The sequence below is a fragment of the Bufo bufo genome, chromosome 1 (genome assembly GCF_905171765.1).
Source record: "Bufo bufo chromosome 1, aBufBuf1.1, whole genome shotgun sequence".
In the NCBI taxonomy this organism is placed as follows: domain Eukaryota; kingdom Metazoa; phylum Chordata; class Amphibia; order Anura; family Bufonidae; genus Bufo; species Bufo bufo.
In genome coordinates, this window is record NC_053389.1 from 178,127,575 (window position 1) to 178,141,410 (window position 13,836).

Consider the following 13,836-nt stretch of genomic DNA (forward strand, 5'->3'; position numbering starts at 1 on the left):
TTCCTTTTTCTAGATTCTGCTCCAGGTGCACTCTGCGTACCACACTGAGCTGCTTCAACCCCCCCTCCCCCCAACCAGCTGTAGTGCCCTCCTGATTGGATACTACAGCTGTCAGAGGGCAAGGGTTGTGAAGCAGCTCAATGCATAAAGCACTTCACAGTGAATCCCCACCTCCAGTGCACTTGCAGGAGCAGAACCTGGCAGAATATAAGTTCATATTCTCACTACTCCATATAAGGTACCACTTGGAACGGAAACCGAGTTCGGGAAAAGGTTAATAACAGTAGAAATACATTTTTGAAGTTATTACCCGAAGTCTCGCGAGACTTCACAAAGTAATAACTTCGACTCATCTGAGCCAATACATTCTAATACTGTACCGTATTTAATCAAAGTTTTATGCGAATCAACTTCGGATGTTTCATCCGAAGTCGATTCGCTCATCCCTACAGGTAACCAATATTAAGTGTGGCTAGATGGCGAAAAGAAGTCTCAAAAAGTTGTGTGACCATGTTGAATTTTCTGCATTTGTCATGTCGCAGCCGCAGCATGTTGCGTTTTCATAATGCAACCCCGTTGACAATCAGATGCAATGTCACGTGATCTTCAGGTCGTATGACACATTGCCTTGTAGCCCCAGCCTAAAAGTGATGGACACTAAACAGCAACAGCTCATGTTGACCTCTAGTTGTGGTCATATCACGATCTGATATTGGCATTATACATTCACTGTATATGTTGTATCCTTCAACTTACCATTTGCAGTTGATCTTTGAGTGTTTTCACTAATTTCCCATATGAACTTCCAAGTGCCATGAGGTAGAACATGATAATACTGTAGGACAGAAAACAGATTCAGTTAGGTACAACATAAACATCTGATATCTGTCCGATTCTCCATTTTAATCTGCATCAAAGACTTTATTTGTCTCACCATGAAAAGAAGAACAATGGTATCGCAAACGCCTGCGATCCAATAAACTGAAAGAATGCCCTGGCGACTCTTGGTAGGACCTCAACAGACGTGGAAATAGTATCCCAGATGAACTTCTGGTTTCTAAAGGGACCACAGGCTTTTGATGGAGTCATACTGGAAAGAGAAAGGTACAGCCTAGAATGCTTACAATGATAACAGTGCCAGATTGTCAAGTACAGTAATGGACCAGGACTACAATATATATCGCACATTTAGATATTTCATGAGTAGTGACTGTTCTGGAAGGATTTATTGAATATTTAGCTATGAATACAAGTAATATGTTGTCTTTTTTTGCCCTCTTAAAGGTTATATATTACATGGCTGAGCTCGGAGGGGGCTGTCTTTGATTAGAAGAAAAGGGTCTTCTTTTCCCTTTTCCAGAAAGTACAGCACTCGTCTGTGAGCTGTGACTGGTTTTGCAGTTAATCCCTGTTCAAGTGCATGGGGATAAGTTGCAATACCAGGCATAGTCCATGGATAGGTGTGGCGCTGTTTCTGGAAAACTTTTTTGTAAACTAGACCACACTTCTATGTCACTGTTTGACCTCCATCCCCATACTTTCCCTCTCTCTTGCTACAAATAGACACCTTTCACAGTGTTTGAGCCATTATGCATTTTTTCCACTGCTTCAGATATGTACTAATATTTTATCCTTCATTTATTTCACAGCATTTTTCTTGATTGTTCTGACAAATGACACAAAAATGCACTAGTGACAAATGAAAAAACACCTGGAAAACTTAATTCGCTTGAGCTGAGAATGACAAAGTATAAACTACTAGAGGTGATTGGTCAATGATCACACAACCAAGGTGGTGCGCACATTACTTTGGGTTCTTCAGCAGGGTATAGGAGGGTTGGAGAATGCGTACTGCCTTCATGCATTGTGCGGAGACACGCAGGATTAGCCAGGTGTCATGGTGTGGGGCAGCATTAGCTATCATGTTCCTTACCGTCTGGTATTCATGGAGGGAACACTGACCAGTCTTCGGTATGTTCAGGACATCGTGGAACCAGTTCTACTACCTTTTTTTGACTCAGTTGAGAGATGTGGCGCTCCAACATAATAACACCTGCCCACATACCGTCCGTGCTACACAATGTGCTCTTCAGGGTATTCAGCAGCTTCCCTGGCCAGCTCCATCACCATATCTCTCCCCCATCAATAATATCTGGGACTGGATGGGACAACGGATCTCCCATGCAGAGCAGCTAACAACCACCTTGGATTAAATAGGGGTCCCAGTTTAAAGAGCTTGGAAGGACATACCACAGGAGGTCAGATATCCAGCAACTGTATAACTGTTACCATGCCAGAGTGTCAGCCTGTATGGCAGCAAGGAGAGATGCCACCCAGTATTAATGTGACCCGGCCTCAATGTATACCCTGCTGCAGAACCCAAAATAATGGGTGCACCACCTTGTTTGTGTGATTGTTAACCAAGCACCACTAGTAATTTATACTTTGTTAATCTCAGCTCAATCACATAGATTTTTCCAGGTTTATTTTCCAGTAGTGTATATTTTCATTAGAAACCATGAAAACAAAATTTTGCAATTGACCAACATCTAGGAACACTGGAGTGAATTTTATTTGTGGTGATTATGACTTTTACAATGCCCTATGATAACCGGGACTTGTCAAAGACAGTGTGGTGTTATAGGGACACAGAAGAAGAGGAACTGCAGGTTCTGGGCCAATAATTTCTATCAACGATTTGTTCAGAGGGCAAAAATTATTCCAATCTTAAATGTCCCCTATATTTACATATTTTGCAAGTTGTCTATAGTACTTTATAATCACACCTACCTATAGCTGTATAAAATAAGTGTTTATTCTTGGAATACTTACGAAAACATGCTATACAGGACAGGCACCCAAGATATGGCAAGACCAAGGAGCAAGACCAGCAGAAAAAAGAAGTTTGCACTGGATGCCCGAAATGTGCGACTGGCTGGTCGGCAGTTGCTGAATAGTGTTACCTATAATGAAATATGTTGTATAATGTAATTAGTGGTTTCCTGATACAATATCTCTCACTGTTTCCTGCATTTTTAGCCCTCTTTACAGTAGAAGAATAACTCTTACCTTTTTCATATAGAATACGATGAAGTATTTTATTGTGTTGAGGAGAGGAAGCAAAGGGCAGAAAAAGGTTCCAATCCAGCATACCGTCTGCCCATAGATAATGTCCAGCACAAATGGGGGGACCTCAAATTCCTGCTGACCCCATAATTGGATGAGCTTACATGAACAGTGGTCAACAATCATCCTGAAACAAGATATAAGAAGATGATGTATTAACCCCTTAAGGACCCTGAGATTTTCCATTTTTCCTTTTTTATTTTTCACTCCCTGCCTTCTCATAGTCCTAACTTTTTAATTTTTTCATTCACATAGCCTTGAGGGCTTATTTTTGCGGGACAAGTTGTACTTTCTAATGGCACCATTTAAGGTTGCATACCATGTAGTAGGAAGCGGAAAAAAATTCCAAATGGGGTAAACCTTTGAGGAAAAAATAAATACATTTTATAACCATATTATGACCCCTATAACTTTTTTGTAGTTATGTGTACAGGGCTGCGTGAGGGCTAATTTTTTGCGGGATGATCGGTTCTTTTCAGTGATACCTGTTTGAAGTGTGTGCGACTTTTTCATCACTTTTTATAAAAATAATTATTGGGTAGTTGAAGGGACAAAAAATGGCAAATTGGCTGTTTTCATTTTTTCCCCGTTACGCCATTTGCCGTATGCCATTAATATTGTTATATTTTAATTGTATGGGCATTTTTGCATGCGGCGATGCCCATGATGTTTATTTTTTTATTGTTTAAGTATTTTGTTTTTTATTTTAAGGAAAGGGGGGTGATTTGAACTTTTTTTGGTCCATCAGGTTTCCTTCATTGTATGTCAAAAATAGTTCTACATGCTATGCTTTTCTGGCCAAAAAATGGAAAATCAATGCAATGGAAAACAACAGTAATGTGAACAAAGCCTTAGCCTTTAAAGTACAGAATAAAATATGTCCTTATCCATCATCTTTTGGTTCTGGGGGAAAATATGTATCATGTGCACCACCTAAATATACTGAAATGCGTATATAAAAAATTATTTATCCAGACATCATGCACACATATATGAAAATGTATGTTCTTGTTTCTCTTACTTTCGAGGGAAGTCCATCAGTAATATCTTTACCAAGACAGTAAGGAAATCAAAGATCAGCAGTTTATACATCTCCTGACCAACCCGATTCTCCCAGCACTGCAAACACAAGACAGAATGATTACATTGTGACTTTAATGGTTTGAATACATCTATACACTCACATATAATAAAGTCTCTATTTCACAGTCTGCTATAGTCACTACATACAGTTGCAAGAAAAAGTATGTGAACCCTTTGAAATGATATGGATTTCTGAACAAATTGGTCATAAAATGTGATCTGATCTTCATCTAAGTCACAACAATAGACAATCACGGTCTGCTTAAACTAATAACACACAAAGAATTAAATGTTACCATGTTTTTATTGCACACACCATGTAAACATTCACAGGGCAGGTGGAAAAAGTATGTGAACCCGTGGATTTAATAACTGGTTGAACCTCTTTTGGCAGCAATAACTTCAACCAAACGTTTACTGTAATTGCAGATCAGACGTGCACAACGGTCAGGAGCAATTCTTGACCATTCCTCTTTACAGAACTGTTTCAGCTCAGCAATATTCTTGGGATGTCTGGTGTGAATCGCTTTCTTGAGGTCATGCCACAGCATCTCAATCGGGTTGAGGTCAGGACTATGACTGGGCCACTCCAGAAGGCGTATTTTCTTCTGTTTAAGCCATTCTGTTGTTGATTTACTTCTATGCTTTGGGTCATTGTCCTGTTGCAACACCGATCTTCTGTTGAGCTTCAGCTGGTGGACAGATGGCCTTAAGTTCTCCTGCAAAATGTCTTGATAAACTTGTGAATTCATTTTTCCTTCGATGATAGCAATCCGTCCAGGCCCTGATGCAGCAAAGCAGCCCCAAACCATGATGCCCCCACCACCATACTTCACAGTTGGGATGAGGTTTTGATGTTGGTGTGCTGTGCCTCTTTTCTCCACACATAGTGTTGTGCGTTTCTTCAAAACAACTTAACTTTGGTTTAATCTATCCACAGAATATTTTGCCAGTACTGCTGTGGAACATCCAGGTGCTCTTGTGCAAACTGTAAACGTGCAGCAATGTTTTTTTTTGGACAGCAGTGGCTTACTCTGTGGTATCCTCCCATGAAATCCATTCTTGTTTAGTGTTTTACGTATCGTAGATTTGCTAACAGGGATGTTAGCATATGCCAGAGACTTTTGTAAGTCTTTAGCTGACACTCTAGGATTCTTCTTTATCTTATTGAGCAGTCTGAGCTGTGCTCTTGCAGTCATCTTTACAGGATGGCCACTCCTAGGGAGAGTAGCAGCAGTGCTGAACTTTCTCCATTTATAGACAATTTGTCTTACCATGGACTGATGAACAGCAAGGCTTTTGGAGATACTTTTATAACCCTTTCCAGCTTTATGGAAGTCAACAATTCTTAATCGTAGGTCTTCTGAGAGCTCTTTTGTGAGAGGCATCATTTACATCAGGCAATGCTTCTTGTGAAAAGAAAACCCAGAACTGGTGTGTGTTTTTTATAGGGCAGGGCAGCTGTAACCAACACCTCCAATCTCATCTCATTGACTGGACTCCAGTTGGCTGACACCTCACTCCAATTAGCTCTTGGAGATGTCATTAGTCTAGAGATTCACATACTTTTTCCACCTGCCCTGTGAATGTTTATATGGTGTGTTCAATAAAAACATGGTAACATTTAATTCTTTGTGTGTTATTAGTTTAAGCAGACTGTGATTGTCTATTGTTGTGACTTAGATGAAGATCAGATCACATTTTATGACCAATTTGTGCAGAAATCCATATAATTCCAAAGGGTTTGCATACCTTTTCTTGCAACTGTAGGTGTGGAGGGACCTGGGTAGGTTGTATTCAAAGAAAACCAGGGGGCATCTGAATATATTCCACCCTTTAATCTCCTTTAGGACCAAACTACCTTTTTGGGGACTGAAATGTGTGTTTGTTTTTTAAATCAGCATTCTAGATTTTTTTACTGATTTACTTCATTACTGTAGCTATCTTTTTTGTGAGTTAAGTTGTAATTCTGTATGTAACTTTTTGGGGTATATGTTAGTTGTAAATTTAAATAATTTAATTTTTTAGAGGGACAAGCAAAAAAATTACTTTTTTCTTTGTTCATGCCATTATTTGCTGTCTTATAATAAGTATATATATTTATAGCACACGTGGTTACAGTTATGGGGATAACACACATGTTTAAGCCCATTCTACAGGGACCCCCAGTGATCTGTCGTTTTTTTTACCTTGTCTGTGGATATGCTTTGGTGTCTTTATAACTTACTTTGTTGTCCACATAATTGTATCCGCATATCTCACAAGGTGTTTTATCTTCTCTATCCCCACAGGTGATATTGTTCCATAGAGAGTACAGCAACATTCCCAGACTGGCCAGCCGTAGAAACACACACCTGTAAAGAAAGTCTGTGAGGAATTCAAGTGTAATCTGTTAGTCCTGAAGGAACTTGAATTAGAGATCTAGTTTATAACCTATGCTTGTACGCCTATTTAGTCGAAAGGCGTCACATCTGCCTGAATTCTGTTTATGGCAATAAAATAAAGATTTATTAGCATAAAAAATTGAGTTCTGGTCCACTTCTTCTACAAACCGGATTCCAAAAAAGTTAGGACACTAAACAAATTGTGAATAAAAACTGAATGCAATGATGTGGAGATGGCAAATGTAAATATTTTATTTGTAATAGAATGTAGATGACAGATCAAACGTTTAATCCGAGTAAATGTATCATTTTAAAGGAAAAATAAGTTGATTCCAATTTTCACGGTGTCAACAAATCCCCAAAAAGTTGGGACAAGTAGCAATAAGAGGCTGGAAAAAGTAAATCTGAGCATAACGAAGAGCTGGAAGACCAATTAACACTAATTAGGTCAATTGGCAACATGATTGGGTATAAAAAGAGCTTCTCAGAGTGGCAGTGTCTCTCAGAAGCCAAGATGGGTAGAGGATCACCAATTCCCACAATGTTGCGCAGAAAGATAGTGGAGCAATATCAGAAAGGTGTTACCCAGCGAAAAATTGCAAAGACTTTGCATCTATCATCATCAACTGTTCATAACATCATCCGAAGATTCAGAGAATCTGGAACAATCTCTGTGCGTAAGGGTCAAGGCCGTAAAACCATACTGGATGCCCGTGATCTCTGGGCCCTTAAACGACACTGCACCACAAACAGGAATGCTACTGTAAAGGAAATCACAGAATGGGCTCAGGAATACTTCTAGAAACCATTGTCAGTGAACACAATCCACAGTGCCATCCGCCGTTGCCAGCTGAAACTCTACAGTGCAAAGAAGAAGCCATTTCTAAGCAAGATCCACAAGCTCAGTCGTTTTCACTGGGCCAGGGATCATTTAAAATGGAGTGTGGCAAAATGGAAGACTGTTCTGTGGTCAGATGAGTCACGATTCGAAGTTCTTTTTGGAAATCTGGGACGCCATGTCATCCGGACCAAAGAGGACAAGGACAACTCAAGTTGTTATCAACGCTCAGTTCAGAAGCCTGCATCTCTGATGGTATGGGGTTGCATGAGTGCGTGTGGCATGGGCAGCTTGCATGTCTGGAAAGGCACCATCAATGCAGAAAAATATATTCAGGTTCTAGAACAACATATGCTCCCATCCAGACGTCATCTCTTTCAGGGAAGACCCTGCATTTTTCAACAAGATAATGCCAGACCACATTCTGCATCAATCACAACATCATGGCTGCGTAGGAGAAGGATCCGGGTACTGAAATGGCCAGTCTGCAGTCCAGATCTTTCACCTATGGAGAACATTTGGCGCATCATAAAGAGGAAGGTGCAACAAAGAAGGACCAAGACGATTGAACAGTTAGAGGCCTGTATTAGACAAGAATGGGAGAGCATTCCTATTTCTAAACTTAAGAAACTGGTCTCCTCAGTCCCCAGACGTCTGTTGAGTGTTGTAAGAAGAAGGGGAGATGCCACACAGTGGTGAAAATGGCCCTGTCCCAACTTTTGGGGGATTTGTTGACACCATGAAATTCAGATTCAACATATTTTTCCCTTAAAATGGTACATTTTCTCAGTTTAAACTTTTGTTCCGTGATTTCTGTTCTATTCTGAATAAAATATTAGAAGTTGGCACCTCCACATCATTGCATTCAGTTTTTATTCACGATTTGTATAGTGTCCCAACTTTTTTGGAATCCGGTTTGTACTTGGATATATAACCTACAAATTAAGCAAAAAATCATACCAAATCATTCTCTAAAATGGTTTTCTGAAATTTTCTTTACTGATGACCTATGTGATTGCCGGGGATCCTGGGTGTTGGACCCCCCACTGATGACCTATCCTGAGGAAATCTCAGAAAATTTGGACAATCATATGGTAGAAGAGTCCATTAAAATGGTTTTCTAGAAAGTACAATATTGATATCCTCAGATTGGCCATTCTTGGTAAGCTCTGAGGAGGCCACATTGCTTACCAGAGTTTAGCAGACTCCTCAAACAGCTGATGGGTGGGATTGCTGGCTGTTGTGAAATTAAGCATTACACAGTTCCCATTCACATAAACATAATACCGGACAGGTCCTCAAGAGTGATAGAAGACATTTTTAACTAATCTCCACTAATGACAGGAGCAGGCATGGGCTTGGCATTTCTGTGGCCAGAAGCAAAATTATGTCTTGGGGCCCTAAGAATGTCTCCTCTAATGTAAAAATTATTTTTCCTCATCTTTTGGACCAGACCGCCATGACAAATTGTTTTAACCACGTCTTATCTCTGCAGAGTTTGCCACACAGACATTTTAGATTACTAATTTTTCCATCATCCTCCACCTTCTGGTCGCCCAACAGTGTTATCCTGCTGCCAACTAAAATACTGTAACCATTGTGTTCCCCAGCATTCCCCCTGTATTATTATAATGCCTCTGCAATTCCCCCCTGTATTATGTCTCCCAGCAGTGCCCCCTCTCTTATTATAATGCACCCTGCAGTGCTCCCTGCATTAGTATGTGCCCCAGCAGTCTCCCCTGCATCATTATAAAGCCTTCTGTATTTGGTATAATTTCCACCAATAGTGGACCCTGTATGTTTATAATGGCTCCCAGCAGTGCCCCCTACATTAGTATAATGGCCCCCAGCATTGCTTCCTGCATTAGTATAATGGTCCCCACTATTGTCCCTGCATTAGTATAATGTCCCCCAAAGCCGCTAATAGTGTCCCCTCCATTAGTATGTCCCCCAGCAGTGCCCCCTACATTAGTATAATGGTCCCCACTATTGTCCCTGCATTAGTATAATGTTCCCCAGCAGTGCCCCAATGCCCCCAGTAGTGTCCCCTCCATTAGTGTCATCCCCCAGCAGTGACTATAATGTCCCCCAGCAGTGCCCTAATGTCCTCAATAGTTCCCCTGCTATAGTTTGTCCCCCAGCAGTGCCCCTTGCATTAGTTTAATGCTCCCCAGTAATGCCTCCCAGCAATGCCCCCAGTAGTGACCCTTGCATTAGTATAATTAGCCCCAGCAGTGCCCAATGCCCCCAATGGTGACCCCTGCATTAGTACAATGTCCCCTAATAGTGCTGGCTGGGAAATTTAAAGAAAAAAAAAGTACTTACCTCACTAGCACTTAATGAAGCATATCCTGAGGGCCTGAATTGCCTGTATGATGATGTCATTTCACCTCTTGACACCTGGAGATATTTATATGTGACTGCCTGCACTGGTATATTTCCTCATAGGCTTCAGGCCTAGTGGCCTGAAGCTTATGATATTGACGGCGCTGTCTGACTCGCCCCCTTGGGGCCCCCTGACAATTGCGTCGTTTGCTTGGCGCTTGACTGCCACTGGACAGAAGATGAGGATCTTGAATAGGGGATTTTATTAAAAGTTATTTTTGAGACTTATACACTGATGACCTATCCTTAAGAAAGGCCAGTAATATTAGTTCAGTAGGGGTCCGACACCTAGAAGCCCTACCGATCAGCTGTTTCGGACAGCTGCTGGTGCCAGACACTATACAGCGGACAAGAGGCTGTGTACACTGTATATTTCCCAATGGCAGCATAGTGCAGCTTAGCTCCCATTCACTTCTGCTTCCGGCTCCATCCACTCTATAGTTTCTGGTGCCTGCCGCTGATCGGTGAGGGTGCCAAGTGTCAGACCCTGACCAATCTGTTATTGATGACTTATACTGTAGGTGGCAGTGATACTGGTAACAGCGAGAGATGGACCAAGTAGAAAAAGATAAGGTATTTGGGGCATATCTAGGATGTGCAGTTTAAAAAAATGCGTATGGGTCTCTGAGAGCCCTTTAAGCCCCAACTCCCTGGATAAGCCCTGTCCCTTCATCTAGTCCTCTGATGAAAATGGAACAGATCAGCAGGAGATTGATCTTTTATCTCTGCAGGTTTTAACAAGGCTGTTTGTTTATGATTGCATTTTAATCATTTTGGGCTAAAAATCTTTTTTTTTTTAAAGCATTTTTTTTTCAATTGGTCTTCCTTAAAAATGTTCAGCCATTTCTGAGATACAGGAGTTAAAAATCCGTCTGTTTCAAGCTGTCATCAGTGGCATACCTCCAATAGAGGCAGACCACGCAGCTGCTATGGGGCCTGTTGGAAAGGGGGGTTGGTAGTGGACTAAAGGCTTAAATAAGTGTTTACGAGACCAGAAGGTAAAAATGATTTAGTGAGGGCTGCTCCAGGCTTGGACTGGACCACAGGGGAACAGGTGAATCCCCCGGTGGGCCCCTGACAAAAGGTGGGCCCCCAGTCCACCAGCACAGCATCTCAAATAACCTATATCAATATAAAAAACTGAGTAGGATATTTAACAAATGATCCAGATTATTATAGATGCCTCAGAAAGGCTAAGATGACCTCTAGGAACAGAGGCAGTATCCTCTCTCCCCTGGGACCCACCTTATGAAGTTGTGGCAGAGACCCCCATAATCAATCATCTTGTTGCTGTCTGCCGCTGTGTGGGCATGTAATATTTGCATGTAGCTGTACAGTGGGCCCCCAGAATGAATTTTACTGGTGGGCCTTGGCACCACCAGTCCGACACTGGGCTGCTCAGTAAGCGTATGGTTGAGAGATGGGCCCTCCATACATTGGTCCCTTAGGCAGATTCAGAGGAGCCATGACATGCACATCACTTCAACCATCCAAAGAAAATACACTTTCCCTTTTCATGTGTTGGACATCACTTCCATAGAAATTTGACTGTGTGAAGAAGATTGCATTTGCAATGCTGTCAGTCTTTGGGTCGACGTATTTCTGGGAGCAGATCTTCTTACATATCAATGCCATCCTCTGCCCTTCTGAAAGTAGGCTCACTGCAAACCACTGAGAAGCCATTCCTTGTGCTCCCGGGTCCGTGTGGCCAAGCCACAGAAGATAGGACAAGTCGTATCTTTGGCTGCAACATGCCAGTTAATGGGTCTGCACTGCGATGCCATGTGCACATGGCCGGTGTCCGTGTTTTGTGGATCCGGGTTCGCGGTTTACAAATCAGACATGGTTGTGTGCATAGGGCTTTAAACTGTGGAGGGAGAACCAATGTCTCAACAACTCAATACCTATATGAAATGAAAATTTAGCCCCCCTACTGGTGCATACTGCTGTCCTTTTTGACATAAAGGTCATATTTAGGAAGCACCGCATTGGCCATTTTTGGACACCATCGACAATTCATTTGTTAAAGTTTCTACTCCACTTCTCATTTTACAACAATGCACAAGTATGGTATAGCAGGTTTTCATTTCTGTACAGACCTGAATAGCGTCATCTTAATTTCCACGCTAACAATGTACTTCTCCCATTTGATGCTGATATTAAATAACATCGGCAAAAGGATGTTGGCGGCTGTGATGACGATTGAAGGCAGATAGCCAGTCAGCAGTTCCAGGATGAAGTTACCCTTCACTGTTTCCTGTGAAATGCACAATTATTTCTTATCACACTCCCATTTATTCCCATGTATTACTTATTAGTATATTATTAGTAAGTCCTCACCGATTCAAGCAGTAGTTGAGATTGTTCTGTAGAAAGGTAGATACAATAGAAAGCGCCACATATGAGGCCAAAGACAATGAAATTGAGTAAGATTCGGATGGAGTAAATTTTAATTCTTTGATTCATGGTACGCTGGGCATGGAGACGCTTCATTTTTTCCTCTTCAAGATCTACCTGGATAAATGATAACCATAGTTAATGAAGAAAGAGTTCCTAAGATGATTACAAATTAAGGAAACAGCAGTGTGAGCTTTGTTTTCATATGACCTGAAAACATTAAATATTCTTCACAACCCTTTTCCTCTTAAAGGGGTTGTCATAGGTGCAAATTATAACTTCCACTCAATAGAACCCACTGCAGGTAACAAGTATTATTACATGGTTGGCCACAAGAGCGGGAGCTAATCAAATTTAGCAGCTCTCCACTCTGACTCATAAATACAGTGCCTTGAAAAAGTATTCATACCCCTTGAACTTTTTAAAATGTTTTCACATTACACCTACAGAGTTTCAGGGCCGTCTTTAATGCGGGGCAAAAGGGGCAGCTGCCCGGGGCCCAGTTGCTCCTGGGGGTCCCAAGGCAGCTGCCTCTTGAGCCCTGCTGGCCATTGGTGATGTGGGGGGTGGCGGCAGGGCACAAGGAGATGAGACATTGTGGAAGCGCTCATCTCCATAGTCTTCTGTATCGCCGTCCTCAGGACAGCAATACAGATAGAAGTGCTGCAGTGGGGCAGGGGAGGGAGAGGCATCTCCCTTCCCCATTCCTCTGATAGGCTTCAGGTAGAGATGGCCTTGCGGTTTGCCCGGCGGTCGTTTCGCTGCAAACTTTACTCGTTCGCGATTCACAATATACTTGCTTCCACAAAATACTGATTAAAGGTTTTGATATACCTGCTTCCACCAAATATTGATTAAGGGGTTCTATATACCTGCTTCCACAAAATACAAATTGAGGGGTGCGATATACCTGCTTCCACCAAATATTGATTAAGGCCTGCGATATACCTGCTTCCACAAAATACTGATTGAGGGGTGCGATATACCTGCTTCCACCAAATATTGATTAAATGGTTCTATATACCTGCTTCCACAAAATACAGATTGAGGGGTGCGATATACCTGCTTCCACAAAATACTTAATAAGGGGTTTGATATAACTGCTTCCACAAAATACAGATTGAGGGTTGCGATATATCTGCTTCCACCAAATATTGATTAAGGGGTTCTATATACCTGCTTCCACAAAATACTGATTAAGGGGATTAATATACCTGCTTCCATAAAATATTGATTGAAGCCTGCGAAATACCTGCTTCCGGAAAATACTGATTAAGGGGTTTGATATACCTGCTTCCACAAAATACTGATTGAGGGGTGCGATATACCTGCTTCCACCAAATATTGATTAAATGGTTCTATATACCTGCTTCCACAAAATACAGATTGAGGTGTGCGATATACCTGCTTCCACAAAATACTGATTGAGGGGTGCGATATACCTGCTTCCACAAAATACTTAATAAGGGGTTTGATATAACTGCTTCCACAAAATACAGATTGAGGGTTGCGATATACCTGCTTCCACCAAATATTGATTAAATGGTTCTATATACCTGCTTCCACAAAATACAGATTGAGGTGTGCGATATACCTGCTTCCACAAAATACTGATTGAGGGGT

The 13,836-nt window shown here is 41.5% G+C and overlaps 1 protein-coding gene across 1 annotated transcript in view; it reads right to left on the minus strand.

Annotated features, from left to right (window-relative positions):
- The window catches only part of TMC4 (transmembrane channel like 4), an 83,600-nt gene that overhangs the window by 726 nt on the left and 69,038 nt on the right, over positions 1-13,836 (minus strand). The window contains exons 8-15 of the mRNA XM_040432714.1: positions 12,157-12,330; positions 11,916-12,073; positions 6,437-6,563; positions 4,148-4,245; positions 3,070-3,253; positions 2,833-2,963; positions 935-1,090; positions 757-835 (exon numbers count right to left, since the gene is read on the minus strand). Coding sequence (XP_040288648.1) covers positions 757-835; positions 935-1,090; positions 2,833-2,963; positions 3,070-3,253; positions 4,148-4,245; positions 6,437-6,563; positions 11,916-12,073; positions 12,157-12,330 — 1,107 coding nt within the window. The remainder of the gene's footprint in view (positions 1-756; positions 836-934; positions 1,091-2,832; positions 2,964-3,069; positions 3,254-4,147; positions 4,246-6,436; positions 6,564-11,915; positions 12,074-12,156; positions 12,331-13,836) is intronic.